The sequence below is a fragment of the Budorcas taxicolor genome, chromosome 8, assembly GCF_023091745.1.
Source record: "Budorcas taxicolor isolate Tak-1 chromosome 8, Takin1.1, whole genome shotgun sequence".
In the NCBI taxonomy this organism is placed as follows: Eukaryota; Metazoa; Chordata; class Mammalia; order Artiodactyla; family Bovidae; genus Budorcas; species Budorcas taxicolor.
This window is the reverse complement of record NC_068917.1, coordinates 115,296,101-115,322,588: the sequence shown is the minus strand read 5'-3', so window position 1 is coordinate 115,322,588 and position 26,488 is coordinate 115,296,101. Positions and strand designations below refer to the sequence as shown.

The following is a 26,488-nucleotide window of genomic DNA, read 5'->3' as shown; positions in this document are numbered from 1 at the left end:
ACTGACGCTTGCTCAGACTCCCCAGGGGCACGTGCTGAGCCCCACCCACCCGACGCCTCTGCCCACTCGCCAGCCGCCCCGGGAGCCCTGACCCCACGTGGTGCGAGAGCTGAACTGAGCGCGCCCCACGCTCAGTGGAGAACAAACCAACAAAATGGAAACCCGACGAGCAGCTGCCCCCTTCCTGGGAGACAAAGACCTTGGAGAAGAGAACGCAGGAAAGCTATGTGGCCTAAAAATATTCCAACTGAAAGTCCCAGAAGGGACTAACGTCTCCAGTGTAACACGTCACGGGATGGTGGACAGGGAGCGCCAGAGACAGCAGAGGACGGCGGGGTCCACGGGCCGGCACGGTTCAGGAAGACAGGAGCCAGGACGGGAGGCAGGAAGCGGACAGAGGGGACCCGCGGCGGCACCCCGAGTCCCTCGGGGAGAGGACGAGCCTCTCACTGTTTCCACAGACAGCCCTGGTCTTGGAAACAGGCCGAGGTCACTTTCTTTTCCTTTGGTGAGTTTTAAACGTGGGGCAGGAAGCAGTGGAAAGATGCAAGTATTCCTCCCACAAGCCTCTGGGTCCCCGCCTGCACGGGGGTGTGCACCCCTCCTTGCCACGGACCAAGGGGGCTACATTTGGGGGAGAGGGGCTTCCTCTTCATCTTTTCAGAGTCAAGCTCAGACCGTCCAGCTCCGTGACTTGTGGGGGCTCTGGGGGGCCTGGGTCTCGTCCCTGCCGCCTGCAGGCAAGCTGCCTGTCTGCTCTGGCGCTGGGCACAGGAGACCAGCCGCTCAGCTTCCTGCTGGACGGTGATGCCGCTTCCGTCCCAGCTTTCTACCCCTTTGCTTTTCACTCGGAAAATCATGGTCTGGGTGCAGGAGACGCCGCACACCACTCAGCAGAGTGAGGCTGGACCCAGGTCGTGCCCGAGTCACCAGGGCTCCATGTGGCTGTCACCAAGACCGTCCGTCCACGCACAGCTCTGTCCCCTGCCCCAGGCTGACCTTGTAGAGCGCGGCCCTTACCACTGTCTCCTTCCCATCCAGGGCATCAGCGTTTATGAGTTGACTGGAACTTTCCAGATCATCTGTAGAGTCCCCTCCTTTCCCAGGGGAAACCTGAGGCTCAGACGCGTGGTCGCCTGCACCCAGGGTCCCCTGGTCAGCCTGCCTGCTGACACCAATGTGTCCCCCTGTAGGATTGCAGGCTCCTTATAAGACTGCATTGCACAAATCAACTTACTCCGATTCATTCATTAGCTTGTTTACTCAAATAGCTGGCATCCCCAGCGCAGTGCCAAGTGCTGTTGAGGGCCAGGCAGATGCTGAAGCCGCAAGAGGTGCCCTCAGAAGCCTCTGTCCTGCGCTTGGAGCAGGTGACCACGCGACATGCAAGACAAAACACGACCGCTGCAGAAGAGCCGGGGTGCTGGAGCTGGGGTGCCGGGCCCGTGGGGGAACCCAAGCCCCGGTGAGGGGTCAGCCCGCTCTGCGAAGGGCACACCCAGCTCCAAGGTTGGGCTCCTGGAGACAGTCTGGGATTGGATGGAGAGAAGGGTCAGGGAAGGTCAGCTCCAGGGCTTGGCAAAGGGCCACGCAAGGGAGAGTGCCGGAAAAGTTTTGCACCGTGCAGTAAGCACACAGGGTAGACAGTTACCCGAAGAACTAAGAGACGTGTGCATCTCAGGGTCTCTTAACCCATCTTCAGGGCTCAAGGGGAAAAACAAAAAGCGGAAGTGTCAGTCTCTCAGTCGTATCCAACTCTTTGCCCCAGACTCCTCTGTTCATGGGCTTCTCCAAGCAAGAATACTAGGGTGGGTTGCCATGCCCTTCTCCAGGGGATCTTCCCGACCCAGTGGTTTAACCTGGGTCTCCTGCATTGCAGGCAGAGTTACCAGGGAATCCTAAGGTGAAACAGTCTGTAAATCTATGCTTGAGGTGTAGCCGAGGTTCTTCTCCCAGCAAAGACTGCTGAGCGGCACTGCCCTCCCCGCTGCTGGACACACAGCCGGGTCGTCCGGCCTAGCGGGGCCCGCCGTCCTCAGGGCGGCGCGTGGGAGCGGCTCCGCGAGATGACCAGCCCGTCGGCGGGACCGCTTCCGGTGGAGGACCCGCGTCGTCACACTTTCCCACCCCTCCCGGTCTGTCCGCTCAGCCTCGGCAGGAAGAGCAAGCGTCCAGGCACAGCGGGCGGTGAAGCCGCGGGCTGGGAGGAGCCCTGTCGCTCTGATGACGTGCCAGGGGAGATCGCGTCATCACTCACCGCCGGAAAACGCTTCCTGGCAAGGCAGCCCGCGGCGCGTCCGCCGGCCGCCATGTTGGTGAGCGGGAGACCTCGGTGCTGCCGGGTCCGAAGGGGACCCGCGGACTGCTGAGCTCAGGGCCGGCCGGCCTCGGACGGAACCTGTTTGAGGCGGGACGTGGACGCTCTGTAACAGTGTCCATTTCCAGGAAGTGATCGGGTGGCCCTGGGCTCCTCCAGAGTGGAGCTGAACAGAAGGCGACCCCCGGGCTCAGCTGCAGTCCTGGCTTCCTCCATCAGCCGCACACCTGGTGCCTCACTCTTCTAGTTCAGGAGCGTTAGTCGCCGCATGTATGCCGACAACCAGCTTGCAGCCCCAGGCCCCCCTGAGCGCCTCTCGCGCTCACAGGGCCCTCTTCCGATTGCCTGGGACAGTCAGCTCTCTGCCGCTGCACCCTCACCAGCTCCGAGTCTCCCCCCAGGCTCCCTGCTTTTGGGGAATGCAGGTGGTGGGGGCACCTTTGGGGGGTGCCCACCTGCTCACATCGTTCCTCTGGCAGGACCCCCCAGAGTCTCACTGCTCCTGGCACCAGCTTTGCTCCTGACCTCGACTTTGGGATCACCTCCAACGCTGGCAGTCACCAAGGCCTCCCCACAGGTCTCTGCCCCACCCTTGCCAACCTGCAAGCCATCTTCCACACAGGCCGGTGTAATGGGTGAAAGATTCAGGTGACACCCCCTCTGTGCTGACACCCACCTTCTCGGACTGGAGCTTTGAGTCCTGGAGGCCTGACGGGGTCTGGGCCCTGATTCGCTGCTTCATGTTCCAGAACCTTCCCCGGGCTGCCCTTCCCTGGCCCCCAGAGACCACACAGGGGTTTACACGCAAATCCGGAGAACAGCACACACCCTTGGCCTGTCGTCCGTGTGTAAGGCTTGACTACAGGAGCTGGCGGGTCTATAAAATGAGATGTATGTGCACGGAGCTCATCACCTGGCTTCCTAGGGGGCCACGCCATCTGTGACCCACCCGCGGTCCTAACTGTCCACTGCTGGCAACAAGGACGGGTGGACCTTGACGCGCCACCCACCCGCGTTCCTGGGCAGGGTGTCTGTGGTTGATCATTGTTCTATGTCAAGAGGGAAGCTACAGAATCACCACCCCCACCCCCAGGAATATGATGCACCTTTTAAAGACTCCATAACCTGCATGGTACATGAAGAAGCAGCCTTCAAGATCCTCAATAGATGTGATTAATAAAAAAGCTAACTCATATTTAGTAGAGAGATGATATTATATGTAATTTTTCTTCCCCTACATTCTCAATTTTTTGAGCTTATAGTAGCCTTGCTCCCAAAAAGTCATTTTCAAATTCCCTGGTCTTGTTAAGAGCGCACGATGCCCCCTCTCAGCTAAGATCCGCTCACACATGCCTGTGGTGGGCGACTGCACACCCCAGTACAGTTTATCGCAACCGAAGGAAGGAGTAAGACAGCACCAGAGGCCCGTGCCCACAGGATGATGCCAGCAGAGGGACGTGGAGCTGATGTTCCCAGGCCAGGGCAGGGTTCACGGAGCAGGGGCCGTGTGGCTGCTCTCTGCGGCCCTGGGGTTGAAAATGAGCAAAATCAAGTTATGGTCTTGAGTCCAAGACTCTGCCCTGCGCTCTGTGGTGGCATCTTCAGGATCCAGACGTCAAGGATAATTGGGATGGGGAGGGGCTGAAGGTCCCCTCCGTGGATCAGCTCTCCTGACAGGTAGGCTAATTAGGGGGATAACTAAGCAAGCTTGCGATAGGAAGATTCCAGCCATGAACAGAGAGCAGGCTTCTGACCACTTCCTCGCCCCAGGTACTAATAATGTCTACGCGAATTATCAGCCAGGCTTATTTAGTCACCACAGAAGCAGCCCGAGGTGCTCTTTGATGACACCTGCTTAACCAGATTTGAATTTCTGTACAAGTTTGAAAGTAATAAAGTCGAATATATTTTTAAAATAATAGAGGCTTTCCACTACCTTGTATCGAATGCTGCCTGACTGGTCCAAAACAAGGAGGTTTTGGTGCAACATGCAAATATTCTATTCTGAAAAAAAAAAAAAAAAACCACTGTGAAACTTGTATACTATTTAATCTGTCTAAATTGCGTGAAATTAAAAAGAGGACAGAATGTAAATATAAAAGGACTGACCTATTTGTCAGTGTCTTAATAATACTACAAAAATGTTTAGGACACAGATGATTAAAAATTTGTAAACTTTTTGGTTGCAGGAATAAAATATTCCTGAATGTGTATTAAAATACAGTAAAACTATATACAAAGAACAGTACTGGGACTTCCCTGGTGGTCCACTAATTAAGAATTTGCCTTCTAGTGCGGGGGACTCAGGTTCGATCCCTGGTCGGGGAACTAAGATCCAGAGGTCAAGGGGCAATGAAGCTCATGTGCTGCACCTAGGGAGAAACCGCCCCCCCCGCCACCTGCCGAAGAACAAAGACGATGCAGCCAAACAAAGAAGCAAATGTTAAAAAAGAACGGGTCAGTGAAGTCCAAGGTTCTACGCGGCACTGTCCACTTGACAGGTGTGGGTATTAAATCTGGATCAATAACGCAGAATACCACCAGCTTCATCACCCTCTCAGGGGCCACGCGTGGCCATGGTTGCCAGACTGGACATTTCTATAGCCCCAGAAAGTTCTGCGGACACTCTAGTAGAAACTCGCGTCATCAAGCCGAATCACACCTTCGTACTGATGATCAGAAAGGATTTGCACTTCGTGGTTTTCTTGCAAAGGCCAGGCTAGAGAGGCAGTTCTCACGACTTTCGTCCACCGCAGCAGCCTCGAGTCCCCTGGGAGGGCAGCAGGGTGCCTCCGCCTCTTACTGCGGGCAGACAGCAGGACTGAGCACCTGAGCCACCTGGAGACAGCCAAGCGAGGCCCCTGGGTGCCTGGGGCCTGGCTCTCCTTGTAAAGATGAAAAAGAGACACTAGACTAGAAGGGATGTGATTTTCCTTGAACTGCAGCTCCTGGAGGATGAGGGGTCACGTTTAGGGTCAAGTGCACAGGTGAATCTGCTCCTGGGCATCTCTGCTCACGGACCCCCGGCCCACAAACGCCCCTTCACCCCCTCAGAGTCGGTCTTTCCGATTAAGAAAGAAACCCGAAGAGAATGGTCCTCTCTCCTGAAACTGCCAGGAAAAATGCCCTCCAAAATCCTTGTCGATGATTTCCCAGAGGGAACATCTACTTTATTTCCAATTTCGCTCATTTTGCTCCGGGGAACTATAAATTAGTGAAGTGTTTACTGGAATAAAACCTCAAATTCACAGTGAAAGGCCAACTCAACCTAAACCTCCCCGGTCAGACCTCCCTTTCCTGCACAGAAGCAGCTTCTCCGGCAGCTTGGGGCCGGGGCGGGTTAGCCGCTGAGTGGGAAGGAAGGTCATTGCTCAGAGTTGCCCAGAGGAGCCCAGGGTGAGATGAAAATGGGACTAGCTTCCCAATAATTAGGAGAGGCCAAGTTTAACCAGATGTAATGCACAAGGAAGATTCAGGGAATCCAACGTGCTCTATGAAGGGCCATGTGTCTGGCCTTGAATCCTGGCCTAATGACACAGACAACATACCTGTATTCATGCACATGTGTGTTCACGCACTGACATACAGTGTATTTAAATCTGTACTTTAAAACTGCAGGATTTGAAATTATAAGGAAAGTCATTGTTTTCCTTTTGTTCACATGCACCAAATATGCTGTATGTTTTATATTCTTAATTTTACAAAGAAGATTAATCTTGCAGTTAAAAATTAAATGTATTCAAGGAGTAATTTTTAAATAGATTGCATGCTGCTGCTGCTGCTAAGTCGCTTCAGTCGTGTCCGACTCTGTGTGACCCCATAGATGGCAGCCCACCAGGCTCCCCATCCCTGGGATTCGCCAGGCAAGAACACTGGAGTGGGTTGCCATTTCCTTCTCCAGTGCATGAAAGTGAAAAGTGAAAGTGAAGTTGGTCAGTCGTGTCCGACTCCTAGCGACCCCATGGACTGCAGCCCACCAGGCTACTCCGTCCATGGGATTTCCCAGGCAAGAGTACTGGAGTGGGGTGCCATTGCCTTCTCCGAATAGATTGTATAGCGTGGGCTATTTTAGCTTAGCTTAGATTACAAATTGTGTTCTATTTATTTAGAAATAATTAACATCATTCAGTACAGTCTGATGTCTGTGTTAAAATGTTACCATTTCAAAATGGAGGAAAGCAATGTTCAGAAATATGTCTTAAGAAAGGTCTTCCTCATGGCCTTTTTCTGGACTTAAATCTTCCCCAAGTGTGTCACAATAAAAAACATAAAAAGCTCAAGGCCAGCTTTGCCATTAGAAACTCAGCCCCTTCCCCAGGAGGGGGATCTGTCCCTCAGGGCTCCTGTTTCTCAGGTGAGACTCAGTGGTCACTGCCAGCTGGTCTGTGGACAGCCAGCGAGCGGGCCGTCCAGGTGGCAGAAGAGGTTGGTTTGGCCCCTTGGAAGACAGCGCACACAGCAGGCTGAAGGTGACGCGAAATGTGGGGCCATGGGGCCCACCCCCACGTTAACAGAAGAGGATGCTGCGTCTACCAGCGGCGGCGGGGGTGAGGGTCTGCTCGATGAGAGACCTGGGCCAGGGGCCCCGATGAAACCCGTTCAGACCTACAGGGCTTCCACACAAGACTTACTGTGTGACTGAGCAGAGAGGGGTTGGGGATCTGGCCTCATTAATTACGTTTCATTTAGTTCTGATGAAAATGGATGATGAAACACCAAGAAACAGCCTAAAGATTCAATTTCTTGGGGCTGACAAGACCAGATTTTCTGGGCAGCCTCGTGGCTTGTCTGGCAAATCCCTGATTGTGACAGAGAAGGTGCCTGGGAGGCCAGGGGCCAGGCTCCTGATGACTGTCTGCGATGAGGCTTGATTCAAGTGTGGTCCCGGATGGAACCCACGACTGCCAGCTGGGCCAGGGCCCACTGAGGGGCGTCCACTCGGCACCCAGGAGGGTAGCCTGGATGGCTGGTTCCACTCTGCACTGCCCCCCACCCCCCGAACCGCAGGGCCCAGGGTTCCAGTCCCCCTGCCCGGGCCCTCAGACCCTCAGCTCTGCCCAGCCCCTCAGCCCCACCATGCCCCCATCCCCCCAAGGCCTCCTCCAGGCCCCTGTCTGCCAGGAGGCTTTCCCACCAGGCCCCCACTCCATCTGCCAGGACTCCCCGCCCTCTCCCTGGTGGCTGTGAACACGGGCCTGGGTGCCTGAGGGCAGAGAGGGCGGGCCTTATCTCACGCACACACATGTTCACATGTACACACCCACACACGCACAGATGCACACATGCACACACATGTGCACACCCCCACATGCACAATGCACACACGTGTTCACATGTACACACCCACACATGCACAGGCACACATGCATACACATGCTCACACACACATGTACACACACAAGCACACATGCATACACATGCTCACACGCACACTTGCAGATGCATACATGATCACACACATGTACACACGTGACACACACAGGCACACATGCATACACCTGCTCACACATACACATGTCCACACACACACACACACACATGCTCACGCACACACACCCAAGGCACACATGCATTCACACGCTCACACATATACATGTGAGCTCACACATATACACATGTGCATGTGTTCACATGAACAGACACACACAGGCACACACATGCTCACACATACACGTGTACATGTGCACCCTGCACACAATACACACATGCTCGTGCATACACACATGTATACACACGTGCACAGCACCCACGCACAGGTGCACACACACGGGAACAGGGCAGGGAGAACCCAGCCCTTGGGCACCCCCATCTGCAACACCCCTCACCCGAGGCATTCCAGCAGGTGTAACTGCTGCAGTGTCTTTCCTCTCCTTATTTTTCTTTCGAAATTAAAGGACCTGCTATAAAGCTCTCCAAAGCTGGAGGCTCAGAAGAGTTCAGAGTGAACTGAAGTACTCCTTATTCCAAGGAGGTCACAAAGTCATTTGGTAAACATTAAATTAGCACTTGCAGTTTCCTTCTGCTTAATGTTGCCAGAAAACCCAGCAGTTTACCCTGAACTGTGGGACGTGTGTGTGCTGCCACGGTGGTGACAACAATCACTGAGCGTCGACAGTGAGCCGGGCGCCAGACGTGCCCATTTCACAGATGAGGACTTGACGCCTCTGACGGGAGAGGCAGCGCTCGGTGCTTTGTTTTCACAGAGTCTGCTGCTGCATCTGAGCCTTCCTTTGATAACCTAAGCCTGGTTTTTCATGCTGCAGCCTTCCTCGTAACCTGCCTCCAGACCTGGCAGATGGTGGAGAACACACACACACCCCAGACTGCATCGCAGGCCCTGCCAGAGGGGCTCCAGGCGCTTCCGCAAGAGTGGCTCCCGTGACAAATGGAAGGGCGCAGCAGCACCTTTCTGTCTTCCTTTCTTCGCTTTGCCTTGTTTTTGGTTGACTTGCGCGTGAGCACGGTTAAAGGTGATTAAAACATAATCCCAAACCCAACCACTGGGTCTCTCCCTTAGTAACCTGGGCCTAACAGCAGCCATCAGAAACAGAAGGAACAGTAGGGAGGCTCTTAGAACATGTGAGTTCTTATGGCCAGTCAGTTCTGGTTGTAAGTGCAAACAGTCCCATGACGCCGGTCCACGGGGCCAGCGACCCCCGGACAGGCCCTCCGGGGCTGACTGTGGCCGGGGACAGTCTGCTCCGGAAACAGAGAGAGCAGCCTCTGCCTTCCTCCGGGACCTGCAGCTGTGCAGGGTGGCTTTGCTCTATTAGACGTGTGTGTGTTCATTTGTGTGAGTGTGTGAGTATATGTATGCCTGTGTGTAACTGGAGTCGTCCTGAGGCCCTCTTACTGCAGCAGCTTCCCTACACTGCGCTCCCCTCCATTTCCCATGTGAAACACTTTAAGTTGGCCCTCCTTATGGTGAAACACAACGCACCTGCAACAAGCTGCGTTTCTTAGGATATTTTTAGAAGAATGCCGCCGCGCAGACTTCATCACCCTTCTACACATGCAGGGACACAGACAGTGGGGGAGGCCCTCCGGGGATGACAGAAGACCCTGGGAACGGTCTCCCACAGCCACTGCCAGGCCCCACCTGGGAGCTTAGCCTCACGGGCCGGACACCCGTTTAGTTCCCCTTGTGGGTCGTGAGAAAACTGCATGAGCTCTAAAGCTGAAACCTTCCAAAGAAAGAAGGAAGTCAGAGCTTGGATGTCCACGCAGTTAAGCACAAACCTTTAATTCTTCATCCAAAGCCAGACCCAGTACAGGGTTACTAATTTGGAAAAGGCAGCATGAAGTGTGGAAAAGGCAATTGGGCCACTTACTGAGCCGCCAACCACCCAGCCTCAGTTTCCACACCTGCAAGGTGGGCCCAATTCTCCCCCTTCTCACAGGGTGTAAACCACCCCACCGTCGTGAGGGGGCCTGTTCCACCATCCACGGTACTGCTATGGGCGGGGAGCCCTGCAAATCTCAGGGCGCACCGGGCTCACGGGGTCCTGGTGGGTCTTGTCTGTGGTTTGATGTGACCCCAGGGGCCTGAGGCCAGCTCCGTACAGACCCTCATGCATGCAGTGGGGCACTCAGCTGGCTCTGCTGTTGCAGAATAAAATGATTTTCTAACTGAAAGAAGGGTGTCCGAGGGGTGCTCCCTGTCTCCTCCAACGTGAAAGCTGAAGCCTCAGGACGACCTCTGCTGAGGGGAGCTGGCTGTCCGGGGGTCCCGTGCCTCCTTCCACACAGACACACACCCTCTGTGCAGGCCATGGTTCGAGTCCACAGCAGGAGTGATTCACAAGGTTCCCTGGAAACACTGCTGGGGACCAAGGGGGTGGGAGGTGCTAGAAATGAGGACCGTTTCTCAGAACTCGGCCTGCGGTGAAGGTGAGTGAACTTCCTGTACCCAGAACAACGGGAGCTAGGGGCCGAGGCTCTGCTTGGTCCCGCCCAGTAACTTCCCAACACCTGTACGACATCCACAGCTGATGAGGAAATCCTCGAAAGTTCTAGCAACAAGTAACCTTTAGAGAAAAGTCGTATCTCGGCTCAGGTTTAGAATTCTAATCTTCAATTTAAATAAATGTAACCAGGTTTTAAAAAACAATGTTATGTGATGTACATGATTAAAATTCCTATGTCTAAGGTGAAAATACCCAAGGGAGGTGCCTCAGAAGGACAGAACACACGAGGATGTTTTGAAGGGCAGAGACCAAGAGGAAGGCTCACCCTCACCCCCGAGGACTGAGTCCAAGTTCAGGGTCAGCAGGAAAGGGGACCAAGGGCGACAGTTCCTTCTCCTGCCAGGACGTGCATACACCACAGAGGTCCTGGGTCTGGAAGACAAAGACTCACGCAACAAGGGGGTCTAATGTGTACCCCCAACTCCAAGTGTAAACAGGAGCCAGTTGGGGGCCCATTACTAGAGATGATTGCTTCTGGTTTGAATCAGCTTTGATTCAGTTTAAACTGGTCACAGAGCTGCTAACACTCACATCATGCCCGTGTCTGCACTGATCTTGCACTGGGGAGTAGGAAAAAGAACTTCCTGCTGGGAGGATGTGGTTTCTTTAAAACAAAACAAAACAAAACACTGAGGATGATGTGATGTGATTTATGAGGTCTCTTCTGTGGCTACGCTCAGGTGATCTCAGCCAGGTAAAGTTTTAGGGAAGAGCCTCCCCTTGAGCATCAGAGCTGACTTACATTAGGTGGAGTTCTCACCAAAAAAAAAAAAATCACATTTGTTTGGACGATTTTACTCCCTTTTTACCCCTTGCCGCGGGTCTCAAAGACTGTCACAATCAGGGGCCCTTTCACGGAGGGCAGGGCGGTGTGGGGGACGCTCGGCCGTAAGCGTCGGCCTGGGAGGCTACGGAATCCCGCCTGCCTCCGGCCCACCTCGCGCAGGCCATCACCTGCCCCACTGCCTGGTCACCGACCTGCCCTCTCTGGCCCATGGACCAGGGACGAGAAAGCAATAGCTGCAGAGTCTGAATGATATTCACGGACACATTACATTTTAATACACGTTCAGTTTACATATTGTACACAAGTCGACAAAATGATCGGCTTCTTCTTAAGACTATCCCGTGTGCGCTGCTCTGGGTAAGTGTCATCTCACGAAGTTCAAGAGGATGGGTGACCCAAGACCCAGAGTGTATCTGGCAAAACTCGTTGCCTGTTTGAAATCAAGAATGTCCTGTTAACAGCCAACTAACAAAAGTCCACGTTAGAAGTGACAAGAGGAACGTTCTCAGAAGCTTCTGTTTCTCAGCTGATGCCGAAGAGAGAACGAATTTTGAGGCAACTGAGACCCAAAGGTGTCTGTGTGAAGAGGTGGCGACACTGACTCACACACTCTTAGCCAGGTAAGAGGCTGTGCGGCGAGAGTCAGCCAGATCGCTGACAATATACGTGGAAAGAATAAGCTAGTAAAGGGGCACGTGCGTGAATTATTCTAGAGGAAGCAGCTGCAAACCCTCAAAGGATTAATCTCTGCTTCTGTGCAGGGAGAGCCTCCGTGGCTGCAGGGAAAGCCAGAGATGGAGGAGCGTCATCCTCTAAAAGATTAGCGAGAAAAAGCCACAACATAATCTAAGGCATCCTCAGCTGAGAAAGACTCACCATCAAGTGAAAGATGTTTAAATATCAGATTATTTATAGTAGACGTGGAGGGGAAACGGTGTTTCAGAAAACTTGTCAAGTTTGGATTTCCTGGGAAAAGGGTCAGTCGAAACGGGATTTACTTGCTGCAAAGACAAGTTACAGGTGACGGAGGCTTTTAGACAGCTGGAAGCAGGAAAGGCCCCTGTGGCCTCCCCTCCGGGAGGGCCAGGGAGGGGGCAAGGGATGTCCACCCTGCACAGGAGGCTGTGAAGGGTGGACCCCCTCTGAAGATGCTGATGGTGTGGATATCACACCGGCCTCCAAGGAGAGATGCGGCAAGAAGGAAGTGCCCACCCTGGAGGAGGAGCCGGTCTGCCTGGAGCTTCAGATCAACACGACCTTCTAAGCCCAAAGGCCATGGGGGCAAACCAAGGAGAGCCAGACCCACCGGAAGCCAGCTCAGGTCTCCAGCTGGAGGCCACCAAGGAGAAGCCGCGCTCCCAGGAAGCTGTCCCCAGGCTGTCCTGTTTACAGCTGGCCTGCTGGGACTGGAGACGCCCTCCTCAGCGAGAGGCAGATGGAAGTCGCCGTGTGCCGCGGTGTTAGCCAAGGTCCGAGTACGGTTAACCCCATTTCAATCGTGAGGGGAACATGGTTTCAAACCACGGAAAAGGAGATCTTAACAGAGCGGGCTGGATGGTTCTTGCTAATGCTGTCCATTTGAGGTCCTAAGCTACGTGTCCGCCAGGCACTGCGTGGACGGCTACAGACCGCACAGCCGTCAAGCAAGAGGCTGCCCTCCCGGTGTTTACATGCCGCCACGAAGAGAACTCCAGGGTCTGGTGGCGGGAGGGCTAGTTCAGGAGGTCACTGAACATGAGCAGGTGGCCTATGGCGCTAGGGCCCTGGACAGGGGTCCTGTAAGAAACGACACGGAGTGAAACAGGGCCTGCACCCCGCGGACCGATGCCCTGCTCTGTCGTGGGGTGGGGTCCTGGGGGAGGGAGCCCAACGGGGTCTGAAAGCAGAATTTTCTCTGCATCAGAAGGAAAGCCTTTCCAAATGAAACGGAAGCCAAGCAATTTGACGTGATGATTTTTATAAAAGGCTAGGTAATTAAAAACGATGACTGGAGAATCTTGGTTCTCATCAGGTTGTGGAAAGCTCGTCTTGCCCTTGTTCTCCTGACAGATACTCGAATATCCGTTCCAAATAGATGACAGCAGGTCTTAATACACGGGCTGGGGCTTGGCCTGACTTCTTCCAAAACCTGCCTAGGAGCTGAATGTGGACACGCCCATCTACCTACTCACACCTACAGTGACACAGAGCAGAGAGCCCTTAGTCTGGCGGTGGGGATGCGGCTCACCAGACCCATGCTGAAAACCCAGAGACAGTTACAGGTGCAGAGGAGAGGGGGCCACGCTGTGAGTGCTGGTGAGCCTTAGCGGGGTTATGGCTGCCCTGATGAGCGTCTGTAGCTAGGACCACAGTGCACTGAAGGAATTAGCTAGGATCATGGTGGGGTTCGATTATTCATCCTATTTAAATATCCATCCTAAAAATGATCATATTAAGCACTGACTTTAAAAAAAATCAGCTTCTGACTTTTCACATGACAATCACTTCCTTAAAGTCTGGGTAACGCTGTAAAACTCTCCTTCCACGGGCATGCATGTCTGGAGAGAAAACATCTATGCTTTAGGAAATTCAAGATGGAAAGGATGCGATATGAAAAAGCTAGAGGTAAACGAGAGGGAAAAGGCAGCTGGATTGCCCACACAGGTGACCAGAATCCTCAAGAATGTTCACGCGTGCTGAGTGGAGGTGCTGGTGCACACAGGTGGCTTGGTAAACACATGTTTCTTTGCAAACGACACACCCCTTTTGTTACCACTAAGTGAACAGATTTCAGAAAGAGAGGATTTTCGTTAAATCTTACTTGAGTTCTTGTGAGCTGGTGGCCAGCATACTTCGAATGCTTTTGTCAGCCAGCGGGCAGCCCGACAGACTGTAAGACAGGCCAGGAGAGTCCGGTGAGAAGCCCCGAGGCCCAGCGTGCGTCCCCAACAGACACAACACAAAACTGAAATCAAAAGGTTGAATGCAGAAAAGCGATGGGGAAAGTGCTGTACATTGAATTTTGTTGGTGCAATGAACTAATTCACGTTTCCATAGAAATTTAAGGAAGCATGTCTTTGCAGAAACCATTTGAAAAGTAAGATTCGAATATTTGGGCTCTTTGGTCTCAATGTCTGTAAATCATATTCCAAATTTAGGTAGCTTGCTTTGAGATAAAAGACTTTATCGAACATGTCGATCAGCATGCTTTTGAAGGTCAACATATAGCACTTAAAGGGGTGACACAGAAGTCAACGTTTGTACTGGGACAGCATTGTTGAGGTAAGCTGAAAACAATAAATTGAAAAGACAGAATCCACCATGAGAAAAATGAAGGCACACCTTCTATGTGAGGCGTAATTACCAGTCACATGACCACTCCCATCACACCTTGGTGTTGGACATCTGCCACCAAACAAAAACAAAAACAGCCAAAGTAGTAAGCATGTTTCCCAAAAAAAAAAAAAAAACTTGAAAAAAGTTTCATTGTTTCCAGTTTAGCTGCAATGTCTGCACGGGGTTTAAGCTGCCTGGAGCCAAGCTGCAGATGCACGGGGTCACATGGAAATGGCGCCTCCATAGCACAGAGCAGCGCTCAGAACAAGCGTCCACGGCTGGCCTGCCGCCCGCCCGCCTGGCCCCTGGGGACATCTGCGCGCTGTGCGTGTCGCATGCTCAGACGGCAAGGCAGATACAGACCCGGGTAGAGGTGAGCCGGAGGAGGGGCTCGGGGGAGCGACCGTCCCGCCGCGCGCCGTGCTTACGTTATCAGGTCCTTCTTGCTCTCCTTGCATGGGGGGTACTTGGGCTTGGGGCTCGGGATGGTCACCTCCCCTGGGTACCTTCTTTCTTCGAGGGCCTCCTGGAAGGGGTCCAAGTCTTCTGGCTGCGGGTGAAACACAGCTTCAGGGCCACAGAAGACACTGGACACACAGACCGGAGGCCGTGTCCCACCCCCGGCCCCCACCCCCCGCCCCGTCCCAACCTCACCCTTAAAATCACAACACACTCTTGTTGCGAGGATGCAAACCCAGTTTCATCCAAAGAGCATCTCTGGTCCATGCAGCACTTGTTTCTCACCACCTGCTCTAAACCCCTAGTTCCGTGCGGAAATTCTAATTCCTCCAGCTGCACGGACAGCAGGGGCAGAGAAGCGGCCGGGCAGCCAAACCCTTGTGTGACACTTGACTCAGTGGACCTTGCTCGCTGGGTTCAAGACCTACAGCACTATATCCAACACCAACAGGCAGAGCTTAAGCTTCACACACAAAGATACCGGGGGCGCCTGCAATCTCTGCTGAGTGTTCTACACTGCGGAAGTATTCTACATGCTTTAAGTCCCAAGGCAAGGGAAGACCAACACAGATTGATGCTGTGAGTTTAAATTACTGCTGCTGCTGCTGCTAAGTCGCTTCAGTCGTGTCCGACTCTGTGCGACCCCATAGACGTCAGCCCACCAGGCTCCCCCGCCCCTGGGATTCTCCAGGCAAGAACACTGGAGTGGGTTGCCATTTCCTTCTCCAATGCATGAAAGTGAAAAGTGAAACTGAAGTTGCTCAATCATGTCCAACTCTTAGTGACCCCATGTTCAGTTCAGTTCAGTTCATTTCAGTCACTCAGTCGTGTCCGACTCTTTGCGACCACATGAATCACAGCACACCAGGCCTCCCTGTCCATCACCATCTCCCGGAGTTCACTCAGACTCACGTCCATCGAGTCAGTGATGCCATCCAGCCATCTCATCCTGGGTTGTCCCCTTCTCCTCCTGCCCCCAATCCCTCCCAGCATCAGAGTCTTTTCCAATGAGTCAACTCTTCGCATGAGGTGGCCAAAGTACTGGAGCTTCAGCTTTAGCATCATTCCTTCCAAAGAAATCCCAGGGCTGATCTCCTTCAGAATGGACTGGTTGGTTCTCCTTGCAGTCCAAGGGACTCTCAAGAGTCTTCTCCAACACCACAGTTCAAAAGCATCAATTCTTCGGCGCTCAGCCTTCTTCACAGTCCAACTCTCACATCCATACATGACCACAGGAAAAACCATAGCCTTGACTAGACGGACCTTAGTTAGGCAGCATTAAAACAAAATTTTTTAAATAGAATATTCTTTGGCTAAGAGGGGCCCTTTGCAGTAACATAGAAATTCCTATAGATGGCGATGTTCAGCAAACGTGTTTCCTGAGTGCAGGGTTTCCCTTGTGTGACACTTGACGAGGGCAAAGCTGCTGTCTTTTCAGGGGCTTAATTTTAATTAAAATAAATTCGGAGATTCAACTACTATGCCTTATTTGGTAGTAACGATTTAACATTGTAGGAAAGAAAAAGTCCTTTGGAATTTAGCTTGCCACTCAGATTCCATTCTCCTGGATACTTAAATCAATTTGAAGAATAAACACAATGGCTTCAGATGCAACGGCCTTATAAACAGGCACCTTCCCTGACAATTCCTACAAGTGGCTAATGCTTCCTCTTTATCCACCTCTCTGTTTCTGTAAGATGCTATCGCTTTGATGGTGGTCTCCCTATTGTGTTCAAAAAGAATTTTCATTTTTCAGGGAATAAAGGAGATGTCATAACTTTCAGAATTGAACACTGGAGAAAAAGTCAGTCTAATAACAATTCTCTTTTCATTTATTTTCTTAGCCTAAAGAAAACTGTAACAATTTTAATGATTTGAATTTGAAAATTGTAACTACTTCAAAAATACATTCTTGACATAGGTGTTTTGGTGATGCTGTAGTCAGCAAAGATTTGGGTGACTACACAAAAATAATTCATTCTAGGCTCCAGGGTGCTCTTCTGCATATTTTGGGTGTTTTGGAGAACAGACCCCGTCCTTCCCTGGGGGCTCAGGGGGTAAAGAAGCCGCCAGCAATGTGGGAGACCTGGGTTTGATCCCTGGGCTAGGAAGATTCCCTGGAGAAGGAAATGGCTACTCACTCCAGTGTTCTGCCCTGGAGAATTCCATGGACAGAGGAGCCTGGTGGGCTGCAGTCCACGGGGTCACAAAGAGTCAGACACGACTGAGTGACTTTCACTTTCACTTCCCTGTCCCTAGCTTCAAGGAGCTAGCGAATTAGCAACACAGAATTAAACATGTAAGCATTTAAGAGTCTCCTTATAATTCCTTACCTGCAAGGAAAACCCTGCATTCTATCAATTTATCACCCAGAAAAATGAATCAGTAAGCTGTTCGCACATTTTCTTAGAGAAGTCGTTTGCAACAAAACACACTTGCTGGAAAATAAAATTCATCGTTCAAAGGAGTCAATGGTTTGTTTTGCTCTCATCAATATTACTCCCAAACCTCTCCTGGGTTAACCAAAAATGTCTTCTAAGCTCCAGTCAGCTAAAAGTCATATTTAAAGGGAAAAGACCATTTTTGCTCAGGCGTGCACCCAGGGCATTTTCCCTCAGCGGTGCCTGCTTGGTGGGCTGGGTGGGCGGGGGTCCACGAAGGGGACGTACGGTCATCTCTTTGGACTCGTCCTCGTCCATCCTACGGGGCTTCATCTTGGTGTAGTCCACGGGCAGGTCCCAGCAGTCCCCTTCACTCAGCTGGAAGCACCGGCTGCTCACCACTGCCTGCTGGGGGGACATGGGCTCCAGGGGCGTCAGGATCGGGCAGCAGCCTTCCCGCGGCCGCTGCTTGTTCATGCTCAGGTCCAGGGTCCCGTTCTCATCCACCTCCATGTCAGGGTTCTGCGAGATGGAAGGACAAGCTGACCACGCGCATCTCCCTCCAGACCACAGCCCTTTCGCCAGGACAGAATCCAAGCCTCAGATGCCTCAGGGCAGCCTCACGTGCAAAAGCTCCCCAGGTGAGAGAAGCGGTCCCCTCATCTGTCCTGCTCCCCGCGCTGTGAAAGCTTGAAACTGGCTGGCAGGCGCACAGGGCATCCATCTTTCCACTTATCTACGGACCACCTCACTCTCTCTTGCCTCTTATCCACTAATCTATCATCTCTCTCTCGCTTAACTATCATAGACCTGTATCTTTTTTCCCTAATATGTCTCTGCTTTTAGAAATAAGCCTCACCAGAAGAAAAACAAATGCCTGATTTCAAGTCTATCACAGTTCAAAAACCTCTTAAGAGATCAGAAATAGATGTGTGTACAAATTATACATATATACGTAAAAATGTACACAGATTTAAAATTCTCCTTTAGTTTCACTGATGCTAATACTCCCAGACTTGGAGATGAAGAAAATACAAGAATTTAGAGGGATGGAGGAGAGGAACTATAATTTACTTTCTTTTTTTGTTTTTGTTTTTTTTTTAGGGGGGGGATCAAATTGAGTCCTATCAGGTACAGGCTCTGGGAATACAGTAGTGAACAAATCAAAACAAAACCCCACACACAGAACTTACTTTCCAACACAAAACCTTATCATATGTGAGAAAGAGGATTTTCTATTTTAAGGCAGGGAAATGTGCAATCACAGTACAACACGCTTCCACAGCAGTGATCGCGGCTGACCTGCTTAAGGGTCAGCAAACCTGCAGTTTAGTCACCCAGCTTTACAAAAGCCGAAGAGGGTGAGGGCTTTCTTTTCTTTCTTTCTTTTTCTTTTTTTTTTTGATGCTTTAAACAGATCAAGAATCCCTGAGAATCCTCCTCTCGGGAATGGGGAGAGAAGGGAAGGGCAGATGGAGGACAGAGGAAAGAAAAATCAAAATACCCCCTACAATACTCCATTTTTTCTCCCCCAAAGAGTCATACTCTCTTGAGCAGTTTGATGTCAGAGCTGGCGTGAACGCCGCTGCCTACTCAGAGGTCTGGTGTCTCTTTCCTCAGGATGCCACAGCAGAGGGATGGTGCCTGGCACCAGCCTCCGCGCTAACCCAGCGCACTATGCTGCCTGAACCCTCCTTGCCACAGTGCACCTCTGGTTTCCAGCTTTCAGACTAATACAGCCTTCACCATGTCGGACTGTAATTCCCTCGGTCTTTTTATATTTAATAAAGCGAAAAAAAAAAAATCGAAGGGGCTATTGTCTTTTGTTTTTCCCCTTGCCACAGAATTTCCTCCATGGCAGCCTGGCATTTTAGCAGCCCTGATCACCATGGAAATTGCATGCCCCTGACACTCCTCCAAAATCCAGGAATAAAAATATTAATAGAGAAGAAAGCATTTGCAAGACATAAAATTACTGACCTTTCTCCATTCACACAAATCACACCTATTTCTAACAACTACGGTCAGTGTGGTGTGCTCAGGAGCGTGCCCAGCGGCGCTGGGTGACGGGGCGGCCCTTTGTTCTGGAGACGAGAGCCGCCCGCTCGCCGGCGTGGGCAGGACGCGCTCGCGCCCGGGCCCCTGGCCGCCTGGCGGCCTCTCTGGGCAGCTCCGGGCGCGGCGGGGCCGAGCGACTCCCTCTCCTGCCGGGAGCCGGTCACGAGGACCCGCCCTGGCCCTGCTCACCGCTTTGGCATCTGCGGCGCTCTGAACTAATGGAAGCTGACTGTAATTGCTTGGCTGGGAGCCGGCGGGGAAACGGGAGTTTTGCCCTTTCTTTGTTCCCCAGCTCTGGGCTGGAGGGCGCGGTCCAGCCCGCCCGCGGCGGCCTCCGCCCGCGGCGCTGCACACCCTCCTCTGATTAAGGGCCGGGGCGCAAGGCCCCTCGAGGTCCCTCGTCTCCGAGCTGCCCTCGGGTTCGCCAGGAGGGGAGCCAGGTGTGGGTCCTAAAAGGGGGAGGGGCGGTGCTCCTAAATGCACAGGTGGACTGATCTGGAAAATGTGTCCCCAGGGCCCTGGGCAGTCAGGCTTCCTCGGAGCAGGGCCGGGGGACGTGCCGTCTGCGCGGGCGTCTGCGCGGGCGTCTGCGAAGGAGGCCGCGGGGGGCGCACGGCGGGACCTCTGGGTCGGGGCGGCGGGGAAGGGAGGTGGGGGATGAGGGTGGGCCGAGGCCCCGCCCCCAGGTGCGCCCCGCCCCCAGGTGCGCCAGGCCCCGCCCCCAGGTGCGCCCCGCCCCCAGGCGCGCCAGGCCCCGCCCCCAGCTTGCTCCGCCCCCAGGTGCGCCAGGCCCCGCCCCCAGCTGAGCTCCGCCCCAGGCGCGCCCCGCCCGTACCCGCGCGGCGCACAGGTCCTGCGGCTTGGTGGACAGGTTCTGCGGCATCTCGCGGCAGCGCGTGGACAGGTTGAGGATGGCCGTGGCCGCCATGTGGGCCGCCTCCACGTCGTGCGTGTAGTCGAAGCTGCTCTTGCTGCACGTGCTGCTGGCGCTGCTGCCGCCGCCGCAGCTCAGGCTGCTGCTGCTGCCGGGCGCGTAGGTGCTGGTGCTGCTGCTGCTGGGGCTGGCGTCCTTGCAGTACCGCTTCGCTGGGGAGACAGCGCGCGGCGGTGACTCGGGGGCCCCGCCCAGGCCCGCGGCCGCAGAAGCGCGCCCCGCGCCGCCCGCCCGCCCTGTGCGCCCACACCTGTGCGTCGGTCCCCGGGGGGGCAGGGCAACTGCCACCAGCTAATTCCCTGAAAGAAGCCTGGCTTTTCCTGCTTTTTCCTTCTTTCCCATTGTGCGGGCGGAGCCGGGAGCCCGCAGGAAGAGCACCGAGGCTCTCAAGGAGGGGGCTAGGGCCAGGGGCGCTTTGGAACTGATCCCCTAAAGGCCAGCCCTGGTTCGGGCGCAGCCACTGAGACGCACGGGCAGCTACTGGCCGCACCAGCGTGACCACAGCCCAAGGCTGACTCCTGTTTTGGCTGCTCACCTACTCTCACCGGGAGACGGGGAGCCTGCAGCCCACTCATCCCTCTAGAGGCTGGACGGCCTGTGCCGCCCGGCAAGGCCGAGCAGCCCTTTGGGGCGTCCTGTCCTGTGCAGAAGGCCCAGATGCACAGGGAGGGCTCTTGTGGGTCTGCGAGGACCCGCGCTCTGGGAAGGGTGGGCCCTGCCGCTCTGCCCTCCTGTGCATCCCAGCCACCAGCTTCGCTCAGGGATCCATCTGAGCAACCAGCCAGCCTCCCGACCACCCACTCGGGCCCATAGGACAAGGGTGGCTTCTGGAGCTGTTTGCACCTCCTTTAGCGCAAGGACGGGAAGATGACCGACGGATGACTGATTAGGATGTGCCCGGGGTCATTAAAGACACAGGATGCCCTTTGCTTAGGAGTCAGCAGCTCGCCTGACCCTGCAGAGGGGGCGGGAATTACTCTGAGGGGAGCCCAGAGGGAGCCAGGAGAGCTGACTGCAGGGTCTGCAGGGTGCCACCCCCTCACAGGGCACAGGCCCCTTTGCAGGGAGCTCAGCCATCACCCTGACAGAGGCCGAGGTGCGGGGGAGCCCAGAGGGGGCTCCAGCCCTGTTCAAGGCTGCCTGTGTGCATGTGAGAGCCCCATCAAGATCATTCTGGCAGACAAGTCACCTCTTCCAAAAGAGGGAGGGGACGCTGCTCCCTTGTCCTCAGCATTGCCATCCTGGTGCCTGCAACCTGGCGCCCCGCCCAGGTGTGGTCAGCAAGTGACTGCAACCTCACAGCCATCACTGCTGGTCATCACAGCACCCCCAAGAGTGGCCCCAAAGCGCCCTGTTCCAACACGAATGAAGCACGGACTTTCACCATCGACACCTTCTGACCTGGGACGGAAGACTGAGCTTTCCTGACCCCAAGGACGTGGTGTGGGGAGGCTCTGCATGTGTAGCCGCCTCAGGGAAGCTGCCGGCCTTGTCTCAGCCCCACATGTGGGCGCAGGCTCAGTTCCACACCCTCACACCCGCCCAGTGCGAGGAACGCCCTCCATCCTGCTCATCAGACTCGGTCAAGCCCGAGGACCAGTCCTCATGCTTGTGTGTGTGTCTGCCCTTCTTCCCTCCTCTCTCCCCCGTGAGCACGCCTGCTCAGTGCCGCAGACAGAGCAGGGGGCCCTGGTCTCCTGTCTGAGCACAGGCGGGGAGGCTGGGGCCGCGCGGGGGCACCTCCAGTGGGTTCTGTAAACAAGCCAGGGCAGCTGGCCCCTCGGCAGCTCACAAGACTTACCGAAAGGACTCAAGCTTGTGGCTTCACGTCGTTTACAGTTTTGTTATAAAAACATGAATATTAAAAACTGGGAGAAATGAAATACCACTTAGGATGGGTTTTTTTTTTTTTTTCCCCTTAGTGAAAAGAGGGATTTTTTTTTTTTCTGGTTCAGGAAAAGAAATATGGTCCACATAAATAAGAAAAAAAGTTTAGTTTTGCAATGAGGGGATTTCAGTTTCTAAAACAAAGTAAACGGCATACGTGTCTCTATGCAACAGATGGCACTCCGCAACTTCTGGTAAAAGGCACTGACTTTACCCAATATTTAAATCGAAAGACTCCACTTCTTCTGGATTATGCCAAGCTGATGGGCCTTGTCCAGAATTTTAGCAGCTGATGGAACTGGACAATTTATTGATGTGCCCGTCAGCTCACATGACCCAGAAGGAAGGCGAGCAGGACATTTGTTTCACAAGCATCCTTTCCCTGCGGGCTATCAATCATGTATTCCTTGCTCCAAATGCAAATGAGAGTCTGTGTACTTCGCGTCTCTCAGATAATGAAGCTCTTTGGTTTTAGTCATTATTTCCTATCTGTAGAATATTTACAAAGCTATCAGTGTCAGTAATCCTTATGACCAATCACACGAAGAGCCGACTCATTGGAAAAGCCCCTGATGCTGGGAAAGATTGAAGGCAAAAGGAGAAGAGGGCGGCAGAAGGTGAGATGGTTGGATGGCATCACTACCTTAATGGACGTGAATCTGAACAAACTTCAGGAGACAGTGAAGGACAAGGTAGCCTGGCGTGCTGCAGTCCATGGGGTCGCAAAGACTTGGCTACGACTTAGCAACTGAACCACAGCACACTCAGAGCTTCTGGGGCTCACTGCGTGGACACCAGGGGGTGCCACAGCGCTCTACCACGCTCCCAGCCCTGGGGCAGCCCCCTTCCACTTTAACCAAGTAAAAACGTGCTTTCTCTTTCTTTTGACAAAGCTATTTCCCATCAAAGCTTTTCCCAATCAACCAGCAATGTCCCTTGGATGCCAGCGCATCCCTGGACTCAGGAGACAGAACGGCTTCTACTCCAGAGAGAGGCCCTCGCATTTACGACGTCAGGAGTCCACCTGATCTCACCCCGTGCTGACAAGGTCCTCTTCAAGTGCCCTGCCCTCTCGTGCAGGAAAAGGAAAAGCAGGTTGGGGTTTCCAGTGATTGAAGATGATGAATTAGGAAAACAACCAACCACCTTCCAATTCAGTCTACTCTGCCTGAAAGACTCTTACGACGTGGGTGTGTTGTCCTTCTGAATTACCATTTTCCGTAGGGAGTAATCACTATGGCCTTCCGACCCGAATTTCTGTGAAAGGCAGACAAAATGGAGCACAGACAGAGATATGCTTCCTGAGGATCCGCCCCCCGTTTGGGCCTGTGCCCCCGTCAAGTCTGGCTGGACTTTCCCGTAAGCAAGCTGAGACATGGATGTCGAGTCCTCAGGGGAACAGCGGCACCTCCCGAAGGCAGTTCGCTCACGTGGTTTAGGGTTTATCACGTCTAAACCAGGGCTGGATTCTCAGTGGCCTCCCACCTGCTCGCTCACTCTGGGTGTCCTCTGCCCAGCTCCTGTCTGCCCAGGCTTCACCTGCCAGTGGGGTTTGGGTCTCGGGAGATGGGACATGGGACCCAGCACTGCAGGGGGAGGCCTGGACCCCTCCTTCTCCACGAGCAGGTCTGAAGAGGCTAGGGGCAGGTTTCTGAGTCCAGGCGCGATCTGTCCCAGGGATATGGCTGGGGATGAAGCTTCTGGAGGTGGAGGTGAGTGTTGGGGGGCAGGAGAATGGGGAGGCAGGTCTTCCAGGGAAAGGCTGGCCTGAGGGTGGGGGTGGAGGCAGGGGGGCCTGGCCCAGAGGATGGGACCTGGAGGCCCAGGAGGGCTCGCCCAGGGACCCTCCCTACTCCAGTGATGAGGGCTGGGCAGGGAAGGCAGGCGATGGGGAGGTGGGAGCTTCAGAGACAAGACCTTTGAAGAGCAGCTGCTGCTCAGTTGCTGAGCCGTGTCTGACTCTTTGCAGCCCCGTGGCCTGCAGCACACTAGGCTCCTCTGTCCTTCTCCATCTCCCTGACTTTCCTGAAACGCATATCCATTGCATCGGTGACGCCATCCGACCATCTCGTCCTCTGTCATCCCCTTCTCCTGCCTTCAATCTTTCCCAGCATCAAGGTCTTTTCCAATGAGTTGGCTGCTTACATCAGGTGGCCAAAGTATTGGAGCCTCAGCGTCAGCATCAGTTCGTCCAATGAAAATTCAGAGTTGATTTCCTGAACAGAGAGTGGTTAAACGATGGTCAGGAGAACGTGGAATTTGGGAATAACCCAGAGGGAGGCTCAGGAGAGGGGCCCGCACGGGGCTGAGAACGTAGGCTTTTAACAAAGCCTGAGGGTGGTGATAAACTGCCCAGAGACACAGCGGGATGGCTTAGACCTGGTCAGAAACTTTTTCTGTGAAGGGCCTGGCAGTGGTGGAGGCTTGGCGGTCACGAGGTCCCTGCTAGAACTGCACATCGGGCTGTTGTTCTGTGAAACAGCTGCCGGCGATACGGGTGAGGAAAACTGCTTCTGAACACTGAAATTTGAATTCTTCTTTTGTTTTTTTTCTCCCCCATCTATTTTAAAGTGGAAATGCCATTCTTAGCTCACCATGAAACAGGCCTGGGGGGAGGCGGGGAGATGCCAGCCAGGGGCTGCTGAGGCGCAGGGCTGGCAGCCTGCAGGGCCTGCTCCCTCCTGCGTCACCTCCGCACTGGGATGTCCGATGCCGGTGTCCTCCTCCCCGAGGCTGACACAAAGTCGTCTCCTCTCCGCCTCCGGGTCATCCTGTCCCTTCTCTCACATGCCTCAAGTCCTGCCTCGCCAGCTGGCTGGCCGCTTTCACTCACTCGTGGGTTTCCTGCCTTCTGGTAGCTTCCACTCAAGACCAAGTTTAAACGTCACCACTTTGGTAAGACTCATGCTAATCCCTTCAGGCAGCATGGACACCTTGCTTCACTGTGCCTGGGTGCGCTCCACTGTCTTCTGTTTACACACAGTCTCTTCCTTGAAGCTTGTTATAAAGAAAGAAGAGGGAGAAAATGGATAGATGTATGGTGGACAGATAGTGGGCCCATGGACAGATGGATAGAGAGAGGGACAGACAGACAGGTAGATGAGAGACACAGATAGCCACTGCTGAGAGTCTGGGAGAACGTGGGTGAATAGATCGATGTTTGTTGACTGTTCTTGGCCATGGTTGGTGGAATGTGAGGGACGACCCCAGAGCCTGGGGCAAGAGTCCTGCTTTTCCAGCCTCCACGCACCCCAGACCCTGAGCCCCACGACTAGGCGTTATGCTCCCCTCCCGCAGCGGAGGCGCCACTGTCTTTGGGGGCAATGGCCCCGCCATCGTGCGCCTGGGGCACACCTTGGAGACAGCCCTTTCGGGGGCGGCCACAGATGCCGGTCACACCACGAAGGCTGCCTTTCCCTTTCCCTTAGTTCCTGGAAGACCTGGCGCTGAAGTGTCTCTTCTGTGTTCTTTTAATTTGGGGTTCAGCTGAAGAGCAGAGCAACAGCAGGGGTCTTTTCTGGGGGGCCAATGATATGTGTAGGTTCCCCTCCGTAGCCTTGTTGGCTGAGCTGCATGTAGTCAGCCAGCAGGCTGGAACAATTGCTCCCTCTGCTTTCAGGGAAACCACCACATGGGAGGATTCGCGTGTCTAGTACCACTAGGCTACGAAAGGAAGAGCTGAGAAAGAGCATAGTGATCCTGGTCTTGACCTCACAGGTCCAACCAGAACAACGCAATGGAAAGGACAGGAAATCGGGTCTCGCAGGACAGCAGCACAGGCCGTGTGCAGAAGTGGCCACCAGACCCTATAAAACGACAGTGAACTGGGGACCCTACAAGTGCAGACCTTAATTGTGTGGTTCAAGAGTTCAAGTTCTTCAGACCCCTCATTAGCATCAAATGAATGAAGTTATAACAAAGCCTGAAGTTAGCAAATTATTACTACAAAGCCCTCAATTATTACGTTATACCCTAAGCCACTCCCTTTTCTCCGCTTCCATCTTTGTTCCTATGTATTTAGAATTGATACACGCAAGGGTAATCAATCTGAGATACATCAAAGAAATATTAATTTCATTCACCATGCAAATTAATTGCTATTAGCGTAAAGAATGATTAAAATAATGTAGAAAAATGTGCAGCAACTCATATGGAATTGTAAAAAGGTTTTGGAACTCCCCAAGCATTCAATTTAAATGGATTTTTTTGGTGTGCTGTGAGTTTAATTAAATATCTTTTTCAGAGAGCTGCTCCAAAATCTTCCAAACCCTTTCTCCTGGCCTCTGCTGAAGAACACCAAGATAAGACTCCTAAATCACCCAGCGTACACAACCCACATCCCCATCGGTAACATCTGCCAACTAAGCCCATATATCCTAGAAC

At 53.5% G+C, this 26,488-nt stretch overlaps 1 protein-coding gene across 1 annotated transcript in view; it reads right to left on the bottom strand.

Moving 5' to 3' along the window:
• MYT1L (myelin transcription factor 1 like) overlaps window positions 1-26,488 on the bottom strand; it is a 128,649-nt gene that overhangs the window by 49,084 nt on the left and 53,077 nt on the right. Inside the window, exons 10-13 of the mRNA XM_052644495.1 lie at window positions 20,120-20,370; window positions 17,515-17,748; window positions 14,815-14,936; window positions 13,872-13,940 (exon numbers count right to left, since the gene is read on the bottom strand). Coding sequence (XP_052500455.1) covers window positions 13,872-13,940; window positions 14,815-14,936; window positions 17,515-17,748; window positions 20,120-20,370 — 676 coding nt within the window. The remainder of the gene's footprint in view (window positions 1-13,871; window positions 13,941-14,814; window positions 14,937-17,514; window positions 17,749-20,119; window positions 20,371-26,488) is intronic.